The following is a 26,118-nucleotide window of genomic DNA, read 5'->3' as shown; positions in this document are numbered from 1 at the left end:
GCCGTGGCGAGCGCACTATTTTACTCTAACTACCTACCATTGTACAATGCCTCAGTCTTTTGTAATTTCGCGAGCGCAAAATGTTACTAACTTGAATATTTAGCAGCGGCCTGCCGGCTCCGCCGAGAATCAAGCCGAATTTCCTGGAATAATTCAACCTGGAAACGTTCTCGCCAACCGAAAAATTGCAAAACCTCTACACGCACGTTGGAGAACTAGGCGAGAGAAATAACACGGCAGACGAAATATCATTCCTCTTCTTGTTCCCTTGTTATGTGTCTCGCGTATTTTTTTCCCCCCACGGTGCAACATCAGACGACTTCGAACGAAGGGGAAACGAAGAAGAAGAAGAAGAAATACACGCTGCTGGAAAAACGAACGAGCCGACTCGCCAGCTATCGAGAAACAGATAGCGCCGCCAGTGTAATTACGATAAATTGTTCCCCCTACGATAATTATCGGTATTCCTGGAATGGGATACGCCGCGAGTCCGTGTTTCTCCGGTTGCTGTTCACCTACAGTCTACAGTTCGATTTTTCCGACCCTTTCTTCCCGCTTGCGCAAATGGCAGCGCTGAATATACGATGGAACACGACACACACCGCCTCGACCACGGCTCCCCTGCTCATCTGTTCGCTGAACGAGTTTATAAATTAGAACACGCTCGTGTGCGGCTTCTTACGCCAGTCGAAACCGCAACTTGCATGTTCTCTTATTCATCCGTGCGAGACAAAGGTTCCGATACTATTTGCGTTTTCATAGACTTCACTGAATTTCAACTAACTCGGTAATTTCAACTTCCCCGTTGATGCAGAGAACGAGAATCTTCTGACAAATAGATCGTTTTAAACTTAAACGCTGCTGTTCCCTTCCGGTCCATGTGACGTTATATTTCAATAAACATTGTTAAAATACAGACAGTTTCTTTCCACATATATGCTACTTTCGTGTATTCCACAATGTTTGTTAATAACAAAGTTATTTAAAGAAAAGAGGAAGATAGAAGCAACGTAAAAATGATAAATAGCAGAGTCAATTGAAACAATAATAATTCGAGACAAAATAAAACTAATCGATCAAATTGAACAAAATCTGTTTAACGTTCATCTAATGAAATTTCCACGTTAAACTTGTTGTCCCGTTTGTAGAATACGGATTTATGTAAAAAACCTGTGAAACCTCGGACAGATACAACCTGATTGATTCCTATAACAGATACGAAGCCTTTACTTTCACTCGGCTGAAAACCACCATGATTTACGAACGTCACCAAGAGACATCGGCTTTTTAGCTCTTTCCTTGTCGTAATAGATTTCCCCGTAAACTTTACTGCTTTTTAAGGGATGGCAAAGAGCGCGCGCGACTCTCGACAAAGGGTGCGCGGTGAAAGTTTACGTCAGGTTTGGAAAAAAAAGCCAGTCTTCGGAATAGAGGTGAAACCGTAAAAAAGGCTAAAGAAAAGGGTCGACCTTGTAAAATTCGACCAGCCTTGGAGAAATTTTCTTACACTTGCTAATAAATAGTAGATGTAGCGGCACATGAGCGAACGGAAAATACGAAACGAAAAAAGAGCGACAATGTGCCTTACGGTGCCAACGTTTTTTTCATTTGCTACGTACGAAGGTAAACAAATTTCAAACAAAACATTATCGCCGTTGTTTCTTCTAATCGTCAACCGGAGTTACGTTTATAGTTTTGGTAATACCACCGATCGATATCAATAGACGAACGTGCTCTGTAGGTCATTCATTACAGCGAGTTACACAGTCGACTAGCGAGCGTACAGTGAAACGGTAGACGACGAACGAGCGACGATTACGACCAGCATATACTACACTTCTGTACAGGTATTTAAAATTATTTTAATATACACCCACTATTACGATTTTATCACTCGTCTCGTTAACAAACGAACGCGTATAATAATCCATCTCGCGTAGAGAATAAAAAGATTCATTCGCTCTCTGAAAACGATGTAACACGATTCTTGAAACAATCACCGCGGTGTACGTCTTTGGAGCTTGTTACTTTATTCAGGAAAGAAGGGAAAACAGCGAGATAATAGACAAATGCTTCGTAGTAAATATACTTCGTAATATATAATATATATCGTATAATATATATACAGGGCGGTTGATAACTGGTGGTGCAAGCGGAAAAGGGGTGATTCTACGCGAAAAAAGAAGTCGAAAATATAGAACAAAATTTTTTTAATTTTTCCATCGAGACAACGATCTACGGTGAGATCCGTTATAACATACCGCACGCGTACCGAGCGAAAATTCAAAATCGATTTTCTCGAAGACAGTCTCAAGTGAAAAATTTTTATTCTATATTTTCTTCTTTTTTCGCATAGAATCACCCCCTTTCCGCTTGTACCACTAGTTACCAACCACCCTGTATATCGTATAGTAAATATATATATCATAGCTGCGCGAAGTCGATATTCGCCATAGGATTCTATTCGATCGCATAACATTCTGACTGGACGTTTGGTAAATCTGTAACGACTTGTAACGTAGCACGCGACATAATCGTTTGCATATTATCGTTGTGAAAATAAAGCGTATCGCCGTGAAACGTATACGTATGGTGACCGGGCCGGAGAATTTCAGCGAAGGAAATGAGCGAAGAGGACTCGAGAACCTCGAAATAAAGCATATCGTATGAATAAGTATGAATGGAGGCAGACGATACGCGTACTTGCAACGAAACGTATATATACGTATATTTGCAATTGGCACGTTTGACGTTTAGTTTCTATGGCATTGAAAAACTAGTAGTTGATAATACTACTAATACTAATAATCGTTGTCGATTATACGTACATCGAGTATGAAACTTCGTCAATAAACAAAATTACATAAAACACACAAGATCGATGACTGATAATAGAATAAATAAGACTAATTGCTATTGCATATACATATATATTTCAATAATCGTGATTAGAAGCTAATGAGAAAGAAAAGAAAAAGGAAAGCATAGCTAACTCGTGCTTATGACGATCCCACAAGGTTTACCTTGAGTAACCGAAAATAACCGTCGAGCAGAGAGGTTCGAGGCTGTTCTCTCGACCTGAGAAAAAGACAGAAGGTATTTTTCCAAGAAGGCTTGAGTGTGAATCTACGGTGACATTTAGAATCGGCCGGTCGTCCGGAGGATTTGACTGGTATGATGGGTTCGGCACGCGACAAAACGGGGTACGCGCCGTCGTATGACCATAAAATAAACGTTTGGGGTGGCGCAGGCGGAGGCCAAACCTGGCAGCGCATAAACACTTATATAACAGCAATTAAACTGCTTTTAAGGCCCATAAAACTGCAGTTTCAATAATCTCAGTGACAACACGGTCCTGACCTGGCTCCGACTTCTCTCAGCCTGCGGAAGCGAGGCTTCCCGCCGGAATTCTTGAACGCAATCACCTTCCAAGATTACCCTTAACGTCGCGCACTTCTCCAGCCTCTACCCTCGACAGAATTTCTTACTTGCGGCAATACAAACGAAAGGATACCCGAGGGGTCGAGTGAAATAGCCTTGTCGTTCAAAAAGATAAAATTCCTACAAATGAAATATCTATTAATTTTGTATTATACTATCCGAAGGTCCATGATATCGTCATTTTCAAGAAAAAATGACCATTCTTTATTCGAAATTTCAAATTGCGTCGCTCTTCTTCTACCGCTTGATGGACTCTACGGTACAGCGTCGGACGAGGACGGGATAGGTGTAAAATAGGGAAGAGAGAGCGACATAGAGAGAAAATGGGAGGGAGCGAAGGCGGGTGGAAACGAGCAGAAGCCCAGGTAGGGGAGGTAGGAACGATGAAATGGGATAATACGGACGCTGCAGGACGCGGCAGCCATCATCGAATGCTAATGAGGGGTTGGCGGCTTTTGGGGCGGAAGATTCAGTCCATGCAGTGGCGCACTGTTGCCAGAGAAACGGTCTGATTATAAATTATACATTATCTCGTGCTAGACCTGTGTACACACCGAAATCCAAGTAGACGTCCGCAGGCTACCGAGCCCTCGCATCAAAATGCGCACACCCGTTTACGGACTAGAGATAGATTAAAGACTCGTTGAACTGCGGTATTATGGAAAGGTGGCTAACAAAAATTGCTCCAACCCGTCACACCCTAAACCTATCGTCTGGAATAATCGCCGGTCGATTTATCGTTCACTGTAATAGATTATTTGTCCGATGTAACTCGTCGTCCTTGTATGTAGTCGTCGTTCGCTATAAAATAATATATAGCGAAAATATTATCACGACGATATAATGCTATTTGTAGATTGTCTAGCCGTGCTTTATATTTTTGCGACAGGAAGTAAAATAAATGCGCCATGTTTCCCAGAGTGCGCGTCAACGGTTCAACGGTGAGGTAAAAAGAGGAGGAGCGCAGCTTGTAATTTAGAAGATTTTACTATTGTTGCTCTTCTCCGTTACGGTTACGGGGGTAAACGATTCCTGGAACGACACAGCAGCAGCGAGAGTTAATCAAGGGGTGGAGAAAACACGGCACGGCTGTGCGGTATAGTCCTGAGTAAGCTAACAAGAATGTTTGCTCGCGCACTGTTACCAGCAGATCGAACTGTTTATAAATTATACATTATCTGCTGATTGCTAAACATACACAAAATGCAAGTAGATGTTTACTAACCAACGACTCTTATCGTGAAAGCGTCAAACATTCCGCAATAAATAGAATTATACAACTATCGTACAAGTTTCTCACATTTTTATACTATTTCGAAGGCTTCCAACGTCTTCGTATACGATTAACGAACGAAATTAATATTCATTACCTATCCAACATGACTGTTGGCGACCGTCAAAATAGCGAAGATACAATTGCTCGTAGTTATATAAGTTATTGACTGAAAATTTGGTCACAGTCCAGGATGAAAGTACGCAACGAACACAGAGAAAAACAGACTCGCGGAATATCCATGGAGCCATCAGCAGGCCGCCGATCCCTGACCTCAAAATGCAGTACGTTCACATACCACCAGTGAAAGATTAGATATATACGTATCTGCAAGTTAATTCTGTATTATAAAATGGATGCGGTTCTTTCCTAATTTTACGACGCGAAACGCGTGCGTAAGACGTATGCATAACTTGTCGCAATGCGCATTTCTCTCTCCGCGAAGGAAGCTACAGCTTTTCAGTTAATCACCGTCGACCCTCTATCGTCATACGTTTCAAACATATTTCGATGTGCATACGTCTAAAAAATATTCGACAGAGGAGAAACGCGTATTTACGCGGGTACGTAAATTTTGCTGCAGATAGAATTTTAAGGTGAGATGCCATGGTATTCTATCGGTACAGGCTTCGAAGCCACCCAGCCACCAATCCCAATTCTATACTGGAAAGCGTAGTACATTCACGTACCGGCGATAGATTATGTCCATAGACACGACGACGGATATTGCAGCGAGTGGAAGAAAAAGAATGACGCCGCTTGAGTTGAATTCAAAGTGCTATTTTTATATTACTTCATAGCGAATGCGACTGAGTATCGCGCAATTTCAGAACTTGCCCTTTCCGACGAATTCCAATTTCGGAAATCCTTTATTTATTATCACGTCGCGAAGCAGCTTTTTCGACAGTAGACGCCTTCGTTTTAAACGCATCTGTAGATTTATCGAAAACTTGAGAATTTTCGCAGCGAAGAAGCGAACGCGAAAACACGACGTGGCAGATTTTAGCAACGAATTTATCTTCGTCGTTCCACAGTCCATAAAATAAAGCCGGGGGACGTTAATAAAAACGTCTTGACTAATTTTACAACGCAATCGCTGAGATATCCCGGTGGAGAAGATGGCGGGTCTGTGACTCGCAATTGTCGATGCAAAAGAGATAGGGGAGGAAGAAATACGCCACGGATGGACGATGCATTATGCATCGTGTGTCCCCGGGCTAACGTTGATTCGCGTACATAACTTCAATTACAATTAGTCAAGCATCCTGGAGGTCTCTGTGCAACATTCCCACAGGTATTTCGGCTGACGCACCCCAACTTCCAAATGCATTAACGTCACGTTTCCTTCGCGCTCTCGACGCGCACAGACGTCTATCGTGGATGGCGCCGGAGAAGCTACGTATTATCTCCTAAAGCAGCAATTCTAAACCTGCTTACAGAATCATGTTTAAAAAACACGAATAGACGCAGACGAATAGACGGGACGCAGCGCCGATACGATTGTGACTCGACGCAAATTCGAGTCGAAGATATATACGTTGGTTTAAAAATATCGCGAATCGTAATACGATTCAGATAATAATTCTTCAAAAAGGCATTAACGTTCAATGATCAATTTCACTGTCGAAGATATTATCGAAGGAACAGGTTTATTCCCAGAGTAGGATCGGCACGACGGAACATACAAAGGCCAATTGTGCTTCGTTTATATGAATAAATTTGGATGTGATTTACCAGCAGGTAACTGTTCCCATCGTACACTAGCGACTTCCTGTCGTAATCGCACCCGTATTCCTATTTGAAATTATGATCCACCAAATGTAAACAAAACATCGCGATAAGTCCAATAGGTGAAGTTTTAATTTCACCTAATCGCTATTTACTGCGTCATTGTGAGCCCGTAATAGGCCATATAAAACATAGTCACGGGTATAATTTGCGGCCAACATTATCACGCTGACGACAGGTGTATACATGTCCTTCTTGCATGCGCAACTAACATAAATGAATAGGGTACGAGTCGGTAGCACGTGCTACCGGCACCAGGATTCGAGTAAACGACCTTTAAGCGGTGCCCTTGACTTTTCTTGACACACTTTGGAGCGCCACACGGACCGCTTGCGTTCTCCAAGGACACTTTTTTTACGTCGCAATGAATCCGCGAACAGCGCCATCTTATAAAGGCGACAACTACGGGAATCATCTGGGAGAGATCAAACGGCAGAAACAGGCGTACGAATTAGCTTTAAAACAACTTATTTCACGGGTATATTGTTAGGGGAAATTGTGAATAAAGTTTAATGGCGCGCGGCCACTGTTTTTTTTATCGCTTGAATCTTTTCAAGCTTAAACTTTTACTGCGAAAAAGAATCTTTTACGGATTGACTATATATGTGAAAATTGGTGTATTCGTTCAACCTATGCGCCTTCGATCTAATCCGATTAGCCATCGACGAAAGAAACAATGGAGAAGAAATTAGTTGTTGATAAGCTAATTGTCACCTTGCGTTGCTGAATAATTTAATAATCTGTTTTGGTACGATGGTTTTGAATACGAATCGCGGAATCCATCATAAAACCGAAAATGTGACCGACAGTTGAAATAGAAGCCATGAAAAACTGGTAATCGTCTCGTATGATTGCGTTTCGTGAATGAAACCGGCTCTTACGTTCGAAAATATGGCTGCCATATGTGGCAACAGCGCACGCTTGAGAACAGATTGGCCCCTGTGTGTTTGGGGTCTTGTTTCATCTCCTTGGTCGTTTCAAGCTGACAATGTCAAAATTCCGCTCAGCATTGAAATTCTTTAAAAACTTGTGAAACGTGCAAGCCTCGCTTACTATGGTGATAAGTACCAGAGAGTAGAAATCTCGTCTTCAATATCAACGCTCCGTAAACAAAATTTTTAGCCAAAATGTTTCAGCGAAATAACTACGACAATAACAATGAGATGGTACTCACCGCACACGACTCTGTCGAACGGGCTCATCCAATCTGAAAGCAAAAATAGAAACGTCGTAATTAGTGTCAATCGATCCGATACGGAGATTATCGGGCGCTTCAACCCACCCGTGAAAAGCATGCACACTTCAGATAAACTACCCATACAGACAGACGAACCGTACACACACAGCAAGACCAAAACATTCGTCGAGAAGAGAAGGAGAAAGAGACAAAGAATAACAGAGAAACGAAGAGGACGCATGCAAGTAAGCAAAACTTATTCCAAGGGATACGCAATTAGAAAGTAGGAAATTCGCGGCAACTCCAGCACGCAAAGCCTTCGCTGCAACTTCGCCTGCTGGAAAAGTGGATTAGAAGCACGATCGTGAAACGTTCCAGCGCACCAGCCGCTTAATCCCGTTCCCATTCTGTCTGTTCCGTCGATTAAACCGAAATGTCACTAGATTATCCTAAACGTTGATTTCTGTACCCGCCGTTTCACGACAATGATCGCAACGTACGGTCCGATCGGAACGACATAACCTCTTATTTCAGCCGAGACATAGCGGTATCTCGCGACATGCGTTGCCCATGAGTACAGTACAACGTCTTCAATTAATCGCTCGGTAGACTAATCGCGGACACTAACCATTCCCGGCATAGAATTTATCCCAATAAATCTCTCGGCTGCGTTACATTCGAGTGACTACCGCGAGAGACGGCGTTCCCTTCGTTCTCGGCTCGTAAAGTTATTCTTACGCACTCGTAAACCAGATAAGGACTTTATTGAATCACGAATAGACACTTCTTGCGAACGTTGCCCGATAAAGCTGCGCTATGGAGGATGAAAAAAGAAGACAGTTCTCCGCGACCTTTTTTTCCCTCTGTTGCTTATGCTCAAAGGCAAATATTGCCGTACAAGAGCCCAATAAAAACCAACGTCGTTATAAATTACATTGAAGCACGTGTTGAGAAAAATCAGACACTGTCTGTACCGTTATGATTTAAACGTCGATTTGATGTTATCAAGTCGATACCATGATCGTTCGTTTCACGAATACCGTATGACAATAAAAAAAACATTACAAGAAGCACGCATTGAAACATGTTAGAAAGACTCGGCGGGTATGGCTTACATAAGTCAAATTCTTCTCTCGTGCGTGTTCCCAGTACCCGTTAGCCGTAGGCAAAATTTTCTCCCTTCGAAAATACGCAATTCACAAACATTGGTTTAAAAATAACCAGAAAACTGGTTGGTATATGATTTATGGCAAACGTTAACACGTTAGGATGTACATTACTTACAAATATAATGAACAAATCCTTTCTTGGCATCTTCTGTTCGGGAAAATGCACGGAAGCATGGTAATATGGTGCAAGAGAAACGTTATTGTACAGTATTGATAGCCAAACGAACTTTGAAAAATAATTTGTACATTCAACGACGATTAATGGCTTCATCGAACTGTAGTCGTACATGGCGTACGTATCGTGGCGCGCTCTATCAAATTTCGTCGTTGCTGTAATTTTAAGCCTGAACGCTAGGAGGTGTTGATTCGTATAATGTGTGAATTCTACGCGCCATTTGCATCGAGCGAATGAAGCAAAATTTTCAAGCAATTGTTCGTTAGAAAAGCATAAACCAACCGGTTGATAAATGACGAAGTGAATTAGATCGATAGTTATTCAAAAACACGGTCAAACGTATATCGTTATTGTGAAATTAAGTGTGGCCATTGTCCGTTGAAAATTCTCTGACGAGATAACATCGATTCACGCGAACGATATCGCACGATCTTTCAAGAAAACGTTCTATCTTCAGTGCACAAGACAAAGCAAGTGTGCACGTATCACGAAAGCCAATTATATATGTCGGATTGGTTTATTTTCATTGGTGTGCGGCATCGGAAACGAACCTTGAAGAAGCCCCAGCCCCCCTCGTTACATTTTCGATGGAGGACGTGCATCGCCTCGTGTGCAACTCATCTGGACGACCGCGACGACACGAACACGAAAAACAATGCAGACCGGTGAGTTGAATTGCTTTTAAAAACACGTACACACACGAATGCTTTTCACGGGCGTCGTTGAGAAAAACACAACGTCGACGACGGATTTGTCCGACCGTCACAAATACGGTAAATGGCGGTAAAATGCCGTCGGCACTTTGTTCGCGCTAATACTACCTCGAACAAAGGCGCTTATACGACCTGTACTCCGAATGCATTATACACAACACAGAGAATAGCTGGTCGCTGGAATCGGGCAAAAATTTCAGGTCTACGATGATCACATTGCAAATACCGCTATCGTCCGATCAACTCTATTGTTTCTGTAAATTGGAAATCGACGAAATTTTTACGTATTGTTTGTTGCGCCGATAACAACTTAAAGCAATAAGAGGAACAAAATGGAATTCTACGTAAATTAACGAGTCTGTCAAAGAACGGGTTTATGTTCGTGTAACGTTTGAAAAACGCACATGGCGCTATTTTCAAGTTACAAAGTTGTACGAAAGCAATGTGAGCAACGTACCTGACCAAGAATAATGACATGCAAATGGTAAGTGCGCGTTATGGAATAAAATTATTGTCGATTCGTTATTAATATCGGATCTACTGAACATAGAATATCTAGTTAATTCCGTTCTATGTATCTGCTATGACTTTTTCGACGAGTTATGGTAATAACGTAAATTGGGCCGTTATCATCGATCGATCAGATATAAATTATGTTCATATTGCTGATAACAGATTGAGTTGATGTTGTAAAAGTACAAAATAAATCATAAGGTCGAAAATAAATAGGTTAATATGATTAGCTACACGAGAAAGCTACACATATTAATATCTATACCGCTACAATTAGTTTTATGGGATATTTCTATTCTAGTTCAGGTCACGAGCAATGGCTCGAGCATGCTTCTAGCGCATTTTACGAAACATTCGAGGCATAACAATGTTCTAACAACTACATACTCTACATAGTTGCCCCCTGCAGAAAGAATGACTGTAAACACGTGTAGCGTAGGTCAGTTTCCATCTATCGCTCGAGATTCAACGATTTGTCATTTGCGAATATAATCTCTTACACGCTATTTCTATATTTTTATGCTCTTTTTATTAACACAAATATAGAGCAAAAGAAAGAACATTAAAAAAAGGACATACGATTTCGCCACGCACAATAGTTAAAAAATGAGCAAAAATTTATAATTTTGTAGATTTTGTACATTTTATAGCTCATGTATTTTCCATGATTCCGACCAACGATAAAACGTTGCTATTATCGATTTTACACGAGATGATAAATTTAGATTCGAGTCGAGCGTAATTTATTGTTTCGTTAATTTATTATTACGAAATATGGTGGACGTTTTAACTTGCAAATTTCTGCCATTCTCCGTGACTAGCGATAAATACAGACATAAATAAAACGGCAAATTCATTATTTTTTAACGATCATTCTGCTTGTACTTTCATCCAACGGTACGAATACAATTATATCGTTATCTCTGACGCATTATCAAGAACAACATCCGACGTTCGGTCATTAATGCGTGTAGCTACATACGTTTCAGAATCATGCTAGACATGAAGCGGCGTCGAAAGCAAGTCAAAGGAATACATGTTACGTATGAAATATCAGCAAGAATCAGAGAGAAAACAATTACGGACTTACCGGTGATTGACATCCATGGATATCGCGGTATGTCCGAGATGCCGGGTTGTCCGGTGGTAGGTTGTTGGCATGATGTCAAAGGATCAACGACAGCCGATGCAGCGGCGGCCTGATGATAGAATTGTGCAGCTGCAGCCATGGAGGCGGACGCAGCGGAAACTGCCGACGAGGCTGACGCGGACGAGACCAGGCTACCAGGTGTAGCGCCGTTCTGATGATGATGACCAAGGGTATAATTTACCATCGGATCGGCGGACGTTGGTGCGACATTTCCGGTAAGACTGGCGGTATAACGGCAAGATTTGTCACCGGCGGTGGCGGCGTCGACAGCCGCGGCCGCGGCCAACGCGGCGCTCGAAGCCGCGGTCGAACCGAAGCCTGGCACCATGCTGGACGTGGCACCGAAGGCCGCTGCCGCTACCGCTTGTTGTTGCTGATGATGATGGTGCGCCGCTGCCGCCGATACGTATGGATACATGCTAGAGGTGGTACGTGCAGCCGGTGACGTAGAGGCTGAACTTCCTGAGTGCTGTGGACTCGAGCCCGTCGGGCTAGGAGAATTGTGCTGTTGCGCGTAATTCACTGCCGCGGCCGCGACTGCAGCCGCGGATAAACTCGATTCTAAACTTGCGGTGGCCGGACTTGTCGTACACGCCTGGATCGTGCCGGGGTTCGCGCTCGAGAACAACTGTTGATGATGGAACTGTTGGTGGTACTTAGGTAGCATACTATCGATTATGAATTTCGAACTCATATCGGCTGTAGCCGGTGCCGATTTCGGACTCGATGCCGAAGACACGCCCGGACACAGAGACCGGGTCCAGTGTCTCAACACCGACACCGTGCCGGCAAATCTGCCAGCGGCTGCTTCATCTTCACGCACACTCTTCCACGCCGATCACCGTTCTTATATCACTAAATAATATAATTTGTCGATCTTGGATCGATCCAAATTTTGTTTGCACTCAACGCACGTACACGATTATTGTTCGATTATTCGTTTTCTCTTTATGTCCCGTCGTTTCTTTCTCACTTTTCGTACTCAATCGTCGTCGTAATAGTTCTTCTTCTCCTCCTCCTCCTCCTCCACCTCCTCCACCTCCTCCTTCTCCTCCTCTGCCTGTCTTTCTACTTTCCCTTGTTTATCCGTTACCTTTGACCCCCACTTTGATCGTCACTTACGCAACTTTACACATTATCACAGAAACGATAGCGGACGCGAGCGAACAAGAATGGATATCGCTAGTAGGCGGATGATCGCGATTACCGGATAGCTCGCGACGGCAGACGGCACACCGGAACGTTTCCAGATCATTCGTTTCCCTCCGTCGCGTGTCCTTTTGAACGATCGTGCAGTCGATCACAACACCGGGCCGAAAAGGATCCACTGTCCAGGTATGGTTTTCGGGTTGACGTTACGATTCCTTTATGGTAATTACGATTCCTTCCACATCGGGACGACGAGCGACAATAAAGCAGCGGGTCTTTCGTCGGTCGGGCCCACCCAGCTGATCCAACACAGCGGTCCCAGTGAGGAAATTGGGCTGCGACGGCGATCGAGGCGACGGCACGAGGAGAGAGAAGAGAAGAGAAGAGCGTGGCCCCTGTCAGGTGTTAGAAGCCGTTTCTTGCGTACTTCTCGGATAGTCGACGAATCCTTTATGGGCCATGCATGAAGGTACTATAGCCCCCTATCCCGAACGCCGCGTACTACAACCCACGGCCAGCTAAATGTAACCCCTTACAATAATGGCGCCGCTTGTCTCTCCGTTCTGTTCCCCCCTCTCTTCTACGATCCTCGAGCGCGCTGGGGTACCAGCTGGTAAACAGAGCCGACCAATCGCGCCGCTCCCTTATCCGAGGTGGACCAATCGCGGCCCGCCTAGGCGCGCCAAGATGAATGGCTCTCTCTCTCCACACTGACTCGCCTCTCTCTGATCTTCGCTGCTGCCTATACCTCCAGCTCTCTCTTCGTTTCTTTTCAGCCGCGGATACCTCTCGTTTGCTCTCGCTTCGCTACACCACGCTCTCGCGTTTCGTCCATACCACACGTTTCTCTCCGCTTTGCTCTCTTCGGCTCTGTCTGCTCGACACCGCTCTACTCTCTTCTCTGCGTTCTCTCTTGCCAGTGCAGTCCTGTTCACCACGTTGCCTTATACCCAACACTGTTGTGCAGCTTTCGGACGTCTCGCACGATACGTCTCTCTTTCTCTGTTCTCCTCCTCCTCCTTCCTTGTCCTTCCTTTTCTCTACGCTCTCTTCTCTCGTTTTCTTCCTTGCCGCTCCCTCTTTTTCGTGCTTTGCTTTCTAGCCAGCCAGCAGTTTTTTGTAGATTAGCCTCGCACGCGTTTATCCATTTTTTCCCTCGTCCGATTCTCCTTCGTTTTTACGCTTGCCACGTCTTTCGTTTCGTCTCGTGCCTCCACAGTTCGCTCGTGTCTCTCCCGGTCAGCTCGTAAACACGCCACCCACAATTTCTCCAGTTTGAAATTTCGTATCGATCTTTCTAATCGTACCCGTAACTTTCGGTTTAGCTTGCCTGGGATTCCGTTGGTCCGTCCGACGGTCTCCGGTTTTCCTCCGGGATCTCCACAAATTTTCGCTGCGTTCCTCCCTCGTGTCTTCTCTTCTCTCTTATCTATCTCCTTTTATTATCTCGTCCCTTTCGTCTCAAACCAAAGATTTTTTTTATCTAACTCCTCCCTCCCTTCGAACAATCCACACCAGACCTTTTCGCTCTCTTGGAACACGATTCACGATTGCTTCGTGCTTGCTCCACCGATGCTCCGCTCTATCGGATCTACGTATTTTACCACGGAAGAAGATACGCAGACTCTACGAATCGATCAGTTAACAAGCAATATCGTCGCCGTGTTCACAATCGGTTTTCATAGCCACGGTTCTCCGCGCGAGCATCTCGGTTTCCTCTCGGAACGACTTCGATCTAGATGGCGCTCGATTCTCTTACGATTTAGCCGAGACCCGCGGTTCCTCTTCTCTTTCCCGTTCCCGCGAGGAATATGCAAGCGAAACTGGCGCGTTCCGCCAGCGTCGCGTCGTCTGCTCGACTCTTCGAAACCACTGAACTCGTCCCGGTCGGAATAGCGGCGGCATTCCTGCGTTCTCAGAGTGGTGGCGAAGGGTTGGGGCAAGAAGCGACTCGCGGGCCCGTGGGAAGGGGTTACTAGCGAGACTAGTTGCGGCCAGAGGGGGGCCGAGAGGGGTGGACGGTCGCGCGAGGGTGGAAAAATAGTTACAGGGGCGGGAAAAGTTCTCCATCGCGAGATTTTTGCCGCTGCAGTGGACAGAGGTGCCTATTCGTTACTATCTCGCGTCCGCGAAGGACCTCTCCTTAATTGATCGCCTTTCTTTTTCCGTCTCTCTTTGCGCTCGTGGGACGGCCACCAAGCTTCATTACGCTCGATGGCTCGGTTTAAATATAACGCGGCTTGTTTGTTTTCATGCTGAGACTCAATGCCAAGAGGTAAATGGCTGGTCGTATTGTACGCGGTATACAACAGTTTCTTAGCCGTTCCCGATGACGCAACGTAAACTTTACGAAGCCTTTTAACTTTTAACCACGTAAAACCGTGTGGTCGATTTTTGATTAACTTTACGATCTGCTTACAAGCTTTCGCTCCCGCTAATTAATTGACCGATTAATATGGATACAGTGGTCGCTTCGAGTTAGGTCTGATAAGATCGATTAAAGGCTGGCGTATTAACTTACCTTGGCCGCTGCTATCCGTTCCTGAAACAGAATATAAATAAAAATGTCATTAGCGAGCCATTTCAGAATTATACCTTTTGCGAACAGATAGAAATCTGGACGATTTACTATATGGGTATCCCCGGTTTACTCATCCTCGAAATTTAATCTACCGAATTCGTTCGAATAGCTGATTTATTTCGACGATTAGAAATTATCCACCGTGGAAATCTTTAATTTTGAGTCGTGAACAGAAATGCTTGAGAAATTGGGAAAGGAGGATCGGAAATGGACAGGCGTGGTCCCTCAGGTATCTCGGTCTGTGCTTCGGAATATGGATGGCACGTAGTGCCTCTGAAGCTAATCTATGGAGATGAATGTTCCACCCCCGGCCAGAGTCGTCCGTGCATTGAAACCGCTCGATCCTTTAAGACACCGCCTGTTCCAATGATATCCAACATGGCAACTCCAAGTACAAAGGAGAAATGCCTCGGCGCCCTTTGTTGCCGGGACGGCTCGATAGATGGAACGATACAGAAAACGACCTAAACAACAACGGATGGTTATACCCTTTTTTATACATGGGAAACATGTGAACTGGTTTAATCCGCTTCAGGCTCAGGAAAAAGATTCACGGGAGGGAAAAAGAAAGGGATAATCTCTTCTCGTTGCGATGCGTCGATACAGATCTATTCTCTTTTCGAATATTGAAAACAATTTCTGATCTGAAGCAATGATTGTCATAATTATTTACATCGACGATCTTGCTTTTTGTCAAGGTTTTTCCATCCCACGATCCGAATGATCCAAGCTATTTAAAAACCTATCGACGTACGTTAACCAATCATCCATGGCTCAACGATGACGATGCTTAGTTACGTAAGAGAACGATCAAATTCGAAGCAAAGGTTTCGTCAACACGGTGCCTAAATTCGACTAGTATCCGATTTCGAACGATCACGACTCGATCCGAGAGACACAGAATGCACAGTTTCGTCGGTCACCCCATCGTGCGCGTAGCCGTATACATACAGGGCCCGTGTCCCAACGTAGCATGGTGTATACCTGTCTGGAACACCGCGGGGTGTAAATTGCGACCATGGCATCGACAGCCAGCTAGCTAGACGGACGAATATACGTAGAACAACCGCATTGGTATGCATGCCTACAGGAAAGATGCAGCATGGATAAAGAGATAGTCTGGTTCTTTTGGAACTTCGAATGTGACGTGGAATTCCGGACATCGAGTTTCCTTCTGGTTACTGATCGAGAGAAATTCCGAGGGGAAAGAGCACGGCAGCCACGAGTGGCAGGAAGGCAAAGAGAAATTGGGCGGTGGTCCTTTACCGAACGATCATGTAACCTGGGGTGAACCGGGGTGACGCCCTGGCGATTGAAACCAGAGGCACCTAGCGCGCCATCTTCGAGGAGATAAAGAGAATTGCCAAACCGTGTGCCTGGTCGTGTACCGGCATCCTCTGTGCCCGGTCAACGGTCCAGGAATTTAGCCGCGGCGGGGAACGGTTCAAACCGGGCAATACAACTCGTCGACTAGCGAAAGAGAAACGTTTAACAACTGAATACGTTGGGTTGTAATTTGTAACGCTATACGATGCTGCAAGACGCAACAATGTTAGCTGTTATATACTTGAGATGTTGCGCAGGCGAATTAAGTCTCGATGGTTTGACGTTGTGTAAATATGCAATATTTTACCACGTTGCACACGATCGATGGAAATTAATTTTGTAAAACTGGTAATCGCACGGCATTTCTAAAATAATGGTCGGCTTCTTTCGTTAGATATTTGGCGTAGATGCAATACGATTTATAATGGTATACGCACTTTGTCAGCATTTACTTCGTAGAGCTACCGAAATAAATTTCATTAATTCCGTGTTATAGAGTATCATACAATTGTACATAGCACGCATCGCTTCGTACGTATCTGTTAATAAATTATAGGCTCATGGCAACCGTTTAATATACTTGACTAATTGCGTCCAGTGATTAGTTGTTGATTATCGTCCGACTGCCATTAGTGACGACTATTAATGATAAATCAACGTTGAGTAACTTCACGTAATTCCACGTGTCGCGAATCAATTAGAAACTATATGCATAGTTGTTGCGAGTGAATGAAATATATTGTAAACATATAGATACGGTGGCCTACTTTATTGGAATAACATATTATACGCGCTATATCAGACGATATATTAATATAAACTACTAAAAGATAATGGTTATGGGCAAAGATTGTTCTATTTATTATGCAAATCGTCATAACGACGTATTACGCATCAAGGTCGTGACCCGTTTTACTCGCCACTGTTTTACCGACTCGCTTTGTCTAGCGCTAAACTTGTTTACCTAGCGAGGAGGAATTCGCGAACTTCGTGGGTATTTTACCTACAACCTTGTCCCAAACGTTTTTTGCCATCTCAAATTGCTTTTCTTATTTCGCTTGCGATCACGAAAACGTTTCCGACGTACCAAAATTCGTTACGCATTGCACGAACTCTTTAAATACATTGTCCACGCTATGAGAAATAAATAACAGGGTTTTATAATATATTTATAACGTATGAAACGTAAAACGTTAGCGAAGTTTAAAATACGCGATAGTTTTATTTTGTATATACAAAACTATACTTTCTGGATGCTTATCACTTTCTATCCTACTAGTATATTTCTGTTATTAATAATCTTCGCTAGCTCCTTTATTAATAACCTTTCATCGGCATTTTTCGCCCAAGTGGAGGTGCACCGTACCGCAAATAAGTTTCAGAGTCACATCCAAGTCATAGGAAATGTTTAATATCCATCGTCATACATTGCACACTGCATCGCGATCTATAACGCGTCATCGTTATCGATTCCTGGCACGATCCGAGACACGCTTAAAAAATTAACAGCCGAAAAGGACACGTTCGTCGTTAACACGTTTTACGAGGACGATCTACTTGGTCGCAGATGTGCAGGGAATTCGACCGTCATCCGGAATCTCTCGTTTCCAGCGATAAAACGAAGCGGCGCAATCGAAGGGCGAGAAAAAGCGCGAGGACGAGCCGATGGAGAAAGATTGGCCCTAAAACGCCGACGAGGCACAGATAAGAGACGATCCCGTGACGTTTCGTCCGCTCGTATCTTGCGGATTGCCGATTCTTCCGACTGTGGGACCGCAGGAGGTGAAAAGTTCCTGTCCAGCATTCGTCGAAGACACACGCGGCACAAGTCGCCAAAGTCACCTACGTGAGTAACCGTTCTTCTTTCGTTTTAATATTAATTTCCTAAATTTTACTGTTCGTTTAATCTCTCGCGTATTCCCTCAACAACCGTATTACGTAGTTCAGATTTATCGTCTTTAAATATACAGGTAGTTAGTAGTTACATAGTAACGGGCGTCGTTCGTGAAAGTGGAATGTGTAGCTTTAATCGCGCGCTCCGTGTACCTAAGCAGCGATCTATTTTTTGCAAGCGTTTCCATCATACTTAGTCGGTGTTCCCGCGAACTATGGAAAAATGTAACGTAATTTGTTAAACAAACCTGGCGTTGTAAAAGGAGCGCTAAGAGAGTCGAGACTGGAAACGTAGTCCGCGTTCACGACGCATGGCCTGTCATTACGAACAATTTTATTGGCGCTTCCGAGAAAGTACGGTGAAACCGTGATGCACGAATACGGTGATTATGGTGCACTCCGGCAATTGGTCGGTCAATTCCTGGAACGCACCGACACCAACGGCCATAATAATTTTCCATGTTCTATCGAAAAATATCAAGCATCGGTTCGCTCGGCGGCATAAAAACCAGAGCCTGGTATCGTTGAATAATAACCGCGAAATAAAAAAGAAAGAAACAGATAAACTTTCACTGGTCAGTTCTTAAATCCCATGAGTTTCGTTAAGTGGAACGAGATGTATCTTTTTATCGACCAAAAGAATAATTTCAACAGACGATCGTAAACATGTCAAAAGAGATTCTTATCTTTTCGCGTAATTTAATTGTCGCTATTCGGCTGGCACGCTTTCTTTTACCCCTATTTAACGCTAGAAAAGTTGAAAATTACGCAAGCCCCGCATCGTTATGGTACCGTTTCCTCGAAACATACGTCCAATCGATTTGTTCGTTCCAATATTTGTCGAACGTTGCTTAATAAATTGGTAACAATGGGCAACTATCTCTTTTTTAATTTAATAAGAATAACAGATTTGACGAGTCACGGGAATACAAATTTGAAATAAACAAAGATGTCCTTTCTCTGGCCGTGATATTTTTTAAACAACCAAACACGTTCACCTTGCGTCTCAACAACACTGTTTACAAAGTGTCCAACAAGGTCGATGTATCAAATAGCATTTATGAAACAAGGGTTTCGTTAAAATACAGTTATGGCTACGGTCGAAAGTTTATGTCACTGTTTCCATATAAATTGACTTAAAAAAAAAAGGGGGGGGGAGGAATCTCTATTTCGGAATTCCCGCCAGCATCCAATGATTCGAACATCGACGCGCACGCGCAATTCCCTACTGCTCGAACCAACTCCGCTCCATCGTTCCTAGTTAAAGGGGTGCCGCAATAAAAAGGCAGGTTCATTTCCCACTAATTCCAGTAAATCAAGATCAATCAAAACCAAATCGCCTTTTTAAACGTACTATAAATCAGGTATCAGGTATCTATTTGTCCATATAAGTTAAGACACACAGAGGGTTGACAATTCCAAATATCGTATCCGGAAATTCTCCTTTGAATTTGCAATCATTTGCGCTATCTTCTTATGACGAGTAAACTTCTGAAAATAACGTTTCCCCTTTAAGATGCTCGATACGAATTACGTGGCTGGTTAACGCGAAATTGACAACTTCGTAAAAACTGGAGTTAGCCAATTCGGCTTCTGAGAATCTCCGTTCATACTCATCCGATAATAATAAACCTATAGCTTCAGCTCTCTGCCAACAAATACAATTTCAATTCTAACACTGCCCCCTTATTCCTGCAGTTCTTCCAATCGCTGAAACGCGCATAGGCGCGCGTGTATCCGCTCGCCACTGAAATCGCAGATTTCTCTGACGTGCACGTGCATCGCACGATCGAAGAATCGGCGCGACTGAATCGGCCGCGGTATTTCGCGACGCGTTCCTTCCGAACGAAACGAAAGAGGATCGCGAAGCGAACGACCTGCCAAACGCTGGGTTGCCAAGCACGTGACAGTCTGACGGACGCGACAGGACGCGCAGTGACGTAATGACGTGGCGGAAGGTCCGGAACGCGGGACGACAAGTGTGCGAGACAGTGACGATGCCGCGGACGGGGCGGGCCACTTAACGACATTAGCGGAGCGAGCGAGCTCGATAGGGATAGGTAGAGATAGAAAGAGCGGACTTGTGACTCGATGCGTTTTACTGCTGCTTTACGCCGGTTTATTGCGCCATCAAAACGTAAAATGTGCCCGGGAAGCGTGCACACGCGTGGGTACACCCCCACTTCACTTTTACCGCTGACTGCCGGTTAAACCGGCCGACATTTCCCGATTTCTTGCCCCGAACAGCGTTCCAGTTCGTCTCTACCGATCTCCTTTTTCCTTCCTACGTTGCCCAGTCTTCTTTACTCGACTTTGGACACTCGATGATTTCATCTGCCATCGTTGTTCGTTCGCATTCACAGCGCTGTACCCTTGCTTCTCTCACCTCCGTCTTCTCTTTCGTCTTGAACTGCATGTTATGCGCGCAAAATGACGGTGAATGAGTGAGAGAACCGAGATTAGATACGGATTTGATCTTTTAAATGTTCGCTAGTGTTAGGTGTTCCTGGTAACACTAGGTTCTGTTATTGGATGTCGAACGTGTTTTTGCTGGTACGCTTTTTGTAAACGTTTCTTGTTTCCCTGAAACTCGTTGCCAGAGTAATCTGGTGTGTATTTCTCATGCTGTCTCTCTTTCTGACTGTCAATTTTAACGATCTCCATAATACATTCGCTAGCATTGGTTTCTTGATGTTACTACGTAGCAATTCTATGTACTTCTAATTATAATTAATGCTTAATTCTACATCTTTTTATGAAGTTTCTCATATCGAGCAATTTCCATATTAATTATTCTACTTGCAACGCTTATTTTCCACGTTAATATTTACTTGTTCAGCTATTTTCTCTAACTAAGACCCAGGTCTATATACATCCACTAATCCGCAGAAAGAAACTGATAGCATCGTAATCGCGAAATTATGTTGCGACTTACGCCTCGAGAGGTGGAATCCCCGAGTCGGAGGAACAGTGCTCGGAACTGGTCCGAGGAAATATTATCTCAGAAAATGGCGATCCCAGACGCTGGTCCAGCATGTTGCGCGCCATTACGGCGTTTTGTCTGGCGGAGAAAAAGAGAAAGGCGGGTGCATTCCCGGTGTTTTGCGTTTCGCCGATGGCACTGGCTGCCGGCGCAGCTTTTGGGAACGAGAACGTATTATTGAGAAATTTACAAAGACACATGGTCCGTAAATTGAACGGTCGCGCGTCGCAAATTTTATTAATAGTGGAAGTTGGGCCTGCCGCGAGTCTCCTCGCCTCGGCTTTCTTCTTTCTGGTCTTCCACTTCGTTCTTTCTGTCTCTCAACTTCGTTTCTAATAACATACGATATCGCCGTTAGGTTGTTATCAGCGTAGCATGTTGCGGACCTCGTGTTCCTACCTTTTCCTAAGAAATGGCCATCCACGACACGGTGATGCTTTCGAAATTTTATTTCAAATTCGACTTTGGAAACCTGTTCGATCGTGAAATTAAGATAAAGTCGCGTTTGCACCGTTTCGCTTTGGAGAAATATAACGCGGTTTATCCAGCCATGAAGCCACGACGAAAGCAACGTTCGTCCGCGGTGTTGCTCCAAAGTGAAACAGTGTAAATTCGGCTTAAGCTCGAAGATCGTGAGTCCCCGTGTTGAATTTCGTCGGGATAACTTCGCGAGACTGTAAATCACTGGCCGAAACGTCTTCTGACTATTCCTGTTACTTTACGTATGTCTACTAAATCATAGGCGTGTCAGGTGCCAGCGTGAAATTTGTTGGTTCGTGCCGTAGTGTCGCTATACCTGTTTCTGTAGTCAAAATTAGTTAGTCGATCGACCACTCGGATTTACATTATTGATCACGACGGTCAGGATTCTTGCCAATGCTTTCGCAATTCAAACACCCGATTGGAATAGGTAATGAAAAGAATTTATACGCTATCGAACACGCGTGAATGGATTAGCCTAGTAATTACGAATTAATGTTGCTTAGTTGCCTCATCCATTTCAAGGTTGCCTGTTATACAAACTTTGTGCCCCTCCATGACGAAATTGCTACGTTAGGATATCGAATCGATTCGCGTCGCGATGAAAACTCGGCCAGGCACGTCGCAAACGCAAGGACCAATAGTATCCCTTGGCAGTAGGGTTGCTGGAATTTGCGAAAAGCTCGAAACACAGGGCGATATGGTAGCGTCATCTGCCGAGGGGTGGTCGAACGTTAGGCTCTGCCTTGTTTCGCACGTGTTGCCAACCCCTCTGCAGAACCGACCGATCAGACAAGAACTGATTGGCGAACCCTCCCTTACCCCCATGCCCCGGATGCTTCCACGGGGGTTTCAGGATACCGTCAGAGATACATAGTTCCTGAAAATCACGCCAGGGCGGATGTGCAAGGCCGACGAAACTCTGCTGCGTTGCATAATAATAGAAACTTTTCACAAACAGCTAAACATCTCACGTGTATCGTTAAATCATAGTATTATCGAGTATAGCGATATCGATAGAAACGATATGCAGTGATAAAAAAAGATAGGATTGCATTACTTGGCAGATAAATGTTTAAAAAGTCTACTAGTCGACAATTTGGAGCAGAGATCGTAAGGTTAAGTGTACGTTCCAAGTAGATTCGAGTAATACGGTCTACTCGATGTAATCTCACGACTCTTTCGTGTCTGATTTGCTTGTCCAGCTTTTATTCAATTAACATTCTGCGACGTAAGACAAATATCTCCATCAAGGAAATACTTCGTGTTTGGAAAACGTGTATTTTAAAGGGACACGTACCATGCATGATTTATTTAAAATCTCGAGGTGGAGCGACGAGCAGACAAGACGTAGGAAGTAGCGGATTAGCGGACGTGACGAGGGGAAGCGTAACTCGTGACATCTATCGTTGCTAAACCGAAACTCCGTAGAATCGGTATGCGGCTCGCTCAACAATGCAGGTCGTTGCACACTGACACGACAATCGCGAAAACGTTCATAAAATTTTAACTGCTTAATAAAAACGTTACGAGCTACTGTCTCACGCGAGGAATTACCGTTGAAAGTCGACCCAGCTCTCATAGCACATGAGGGACAGCCGTTCAAAATCCGCGCGCATCATTTTCAAGGATCCTTTTTGTGCCGCGATCGCGAACAAAGCATAGTCGCTGCTCTGCGGGATACAGATAGCGAATATTCTTTTGTCAGCGATATTGCATCCTTTAAATCCGTATGATTCCACTCTTTTTTCGTTAGACAACGATTAAGAACTATAGGCAACAAGATGTAAATTCAAAGTTAACAATTTTCTAATCGAAGAATTTGAGTTCTCAAATTTGGACGTCAAGTTGCGAACTTTTACATTCGACTTTCCAAAGTTCTTCGAACGATCCTCGAATAAAAGGTTGCTAGTTTCAAGTTTTCTAATTTTCTAATTTCCAAATGTCTGGATTTCCAGCGCATAAATTTCCAAACGTTCAAACCCGCAGATTAACAACTGTTAAGTCTAAACTTTCAATTCCGATATTCGAACGTTCAAGCCTTGGAACCTGCGTTTTAAAGTTCATTTCTTTAAAAAGGACGTTCTCTCATGGAAAATAGACGCAACATTAGCGGGTAGCGCAAGCTAGGACCAGAGCTTGTACGTTTACGGCGACGAGTTTGAGGGTGACGTTGAATGGAAAGGAGCCGTGCGAGCCATGCAAGGGTTGCGTGGTTGGCCTTGGAGGGTCGTTTGCACTGTTCTTGACCGCACGTAGCGGTCAGCGTAGATCGTGGTCCTTGGAGGAATGCACGAATCTCGTCGGCTATACGTGCATTATGCTCATTGTGCGCATGGAGCACTGGTTTTCCCCCGTTTCCAACATTTTAACCTCGTGTTTCCTTTCTTCCAATACAATTTCTTACTCCCTCGATTTACCTCAATTTACCATCTTCGACCTTCCAGCACAATTATCTTTTGCACTTCTATTTAACCACTTTAACCACAAGCTCGCCATCTCTTCAAACCTAATCGAAACGTCAATTTTTTCCATTCCGTTCTAAGTTTCTAAGCAAAGAAAACGCGATCGATCGATTCCGATTCTCGATCTGCCCAACTTGCGAAGTAATATCGGTACGAATACGACTCGTCTTTCCGCACGAATTATCCTTTGTCCGTCGATTTAAACAACGATACACAAATTGATGTAAAATCGACGATGATTTTCGGTCGAACCACGAAACGAATATTTCTAATACCCGGTCTATAAACCTACGAACAAAGATCGATCTTCGAATTTCCCAAGCTGCAAAATAGACTTACAGGAACAAGGGAGAGAAAGTGGATGGAAGAAAGAGGCGTCGGAACGCGCTGTGCCGAGGAAAAGAATGCGTGGAGCGGACGTTCGGCAAGGCGAAGCGTGCATTCGTCGTGCCGTTATCGCGGCAAAGTTACGGCCGATCGATAAGGTTAAGAACCCCCGACGGATTTACGATGTCGGTCGAAGAGGATGATCGGCCGCGATTGCACGGCCTTGTGTCGTAAAGCGGCGATGACGCGGCCCTACTTGCGCGCATGCACGCATATGGAAGCCAGCGGCCGGGACACGGCATATGGAGTCGCCTCGCGCGATAACGACTCCTTGGAAATCTTGCCGATTTACGAGTGGAAAAGCCTCTGTTCGATTGGAACGTCTCGCGACTATTCTACCTCCGGCAGCTTTTTCACCGTGTCTTATCGTTTCGCTCGAGAAGTTGCACTAAAAGGCAGATAGAAATTCTTTTTTCATGGTACTCGCGATCATAACCGTGCGAAACGTGCGAAAGTTTGTTTTCAAAGTCAGGTTGTTCTTTTTTCTTTTTATTACGCGTAACCCTCTGGGGTTTACGATGGAAACGACGAATTCAAGGTCGCAGCGATGCAATCTCCTGAAAATTCGACGGAGATCCCAAGAACGATCGCTTGCTTTGGGAAAGGGTTTCAAGGTTACTTTTAAGGTAAGTCGTTGAATTTTTAGCCGTTGTATAGTTTGCCGGATTCGTGCGGCTTGGCTCGACGGTTAAAAAGGTAAAAGCAGTCGCGCGTTGACACCATTTTCTGCTTAAGTCGAATAAGCTTAATGCGCTAATGATCTGGCTTCTTATTATCCTTAATGACGCAAAGGTAATCCTTCCTCCGTTTCGTAAGCGAAACTTCTACTTACGGAGAAACGTTTTATGAGTCGTTACGAACACTCCGAGTTGCTATAAAAATTTATTCGCAAGAAAAATATACGCAGCGTTTTACATCACTTGTTGCTTTCCCTCCTCCATTGTGTCTACGCAATTAACGCGCGTCTTAAAGTGCGACGAATTCGCTTCACCGAACCTTTCGAATTTCGATCAATGCCTATCAAATGATACAGTGACCACATCGGGAAAGGTATCTGTCGCGAATGGCAAATAATTCTCCGCCGCGTTAAGGATACGCTTACGTCGAGCGATTTCATTTTATTTATACGTGCTCGGTCGTACGAGCGTGTTAAAAGAACAAAAATGGTAGGAGTGACGGTAGAAAAGGAAGAAAGAGGAAGAAGCGGACGTAAAGGAGGGAAGTAGAAAAAGAGAGAGGAGGAACGCGAGGTAACTCAGACGGAAGGTTGTTAGGAAAATTGAAAGCTTATCTATCGGTGATCGCGGCGGTGCACGCAGTCAACAGAGATCGTAGAGGAAAAATTCAGTCGCGATTATGTTACGTCCGCCAATGCATGAAAACTCGCAACGAGATCTAGAAGATCGCGATCGAATATGGAACGCGGCCAAGGAATCGATCCCGCGATATCGCCAG

General features: G+C 44.3%; 1 protein-coding gene and 1 long non-coding RNA gene across 3 annotated transcripts in view; both read right to left on the bottom strand.

The window, feature by feature from the left end:
* The window catches only part of LOC117161336 (homeobox protein abdominal-A homolog), a 31,917-nt gene extending 17,321 nt beyond the window's left edge, over nt 1-14,596 (bottom strand). The window contains exons 1-2 of one of the 2 annotated variants that reach the window (XM_033342782.2): nt 11,340-14,596; nt 7,677-7,709 (exon numbers count right to left, since the gene is read on the bottom strand). In XM_033342782.2, coding sequence (XP_033198673.1) covers nt 7,677-7,709; nt 11,340-12,093 — 787 coding nt within the window. In that variant the 5' untranslated portion in view covers nt 12,094-14,596. The remainder of the gene's footprint in view (nt 1-7,676; nt 7,710-11,339) is intronic. The other variant, XM_033342783.2, reaches the window with a different exon arrangement.
* Nucleotides 1-26,118, bottom strand: part of LOC117161340 (uncharacterized) — a 304,050-nt gene that overhangs the window by 115,051 nt on the left and 162,881 nt on the right. The window contains exon 4 of the long non-coding RNA XR_013060700.1: nt 15,070-15,090. This is a non-coding gene — a long non-coding RNA (uncharacterized LOC117161340). The remainder of the gene's footprint in view (nt 1-15,069; nt 15,091-26,118) is intronic.

This window comes from Bombus vancouverensis, chromosome 18 (genome assembly GCF_051014615.1).
Source record: "Bombus vancouverensis nearcticus chromosome 18, iyBomVanc1_principal, whole genome shotgun sequence".
Taxonomy (NCBI): domain Eukaryota; kingdom Metazoa; phylum Arthropoda; class Insecta; order Hymenoptera; family Apidae; genus Bombus; species Bombus vancouverensis.
The sequence above is the reverse complement of the archived record's forward strand: the minus strand, read 5'-3'. Positions and strand labels throughout refer to the sequence as shown.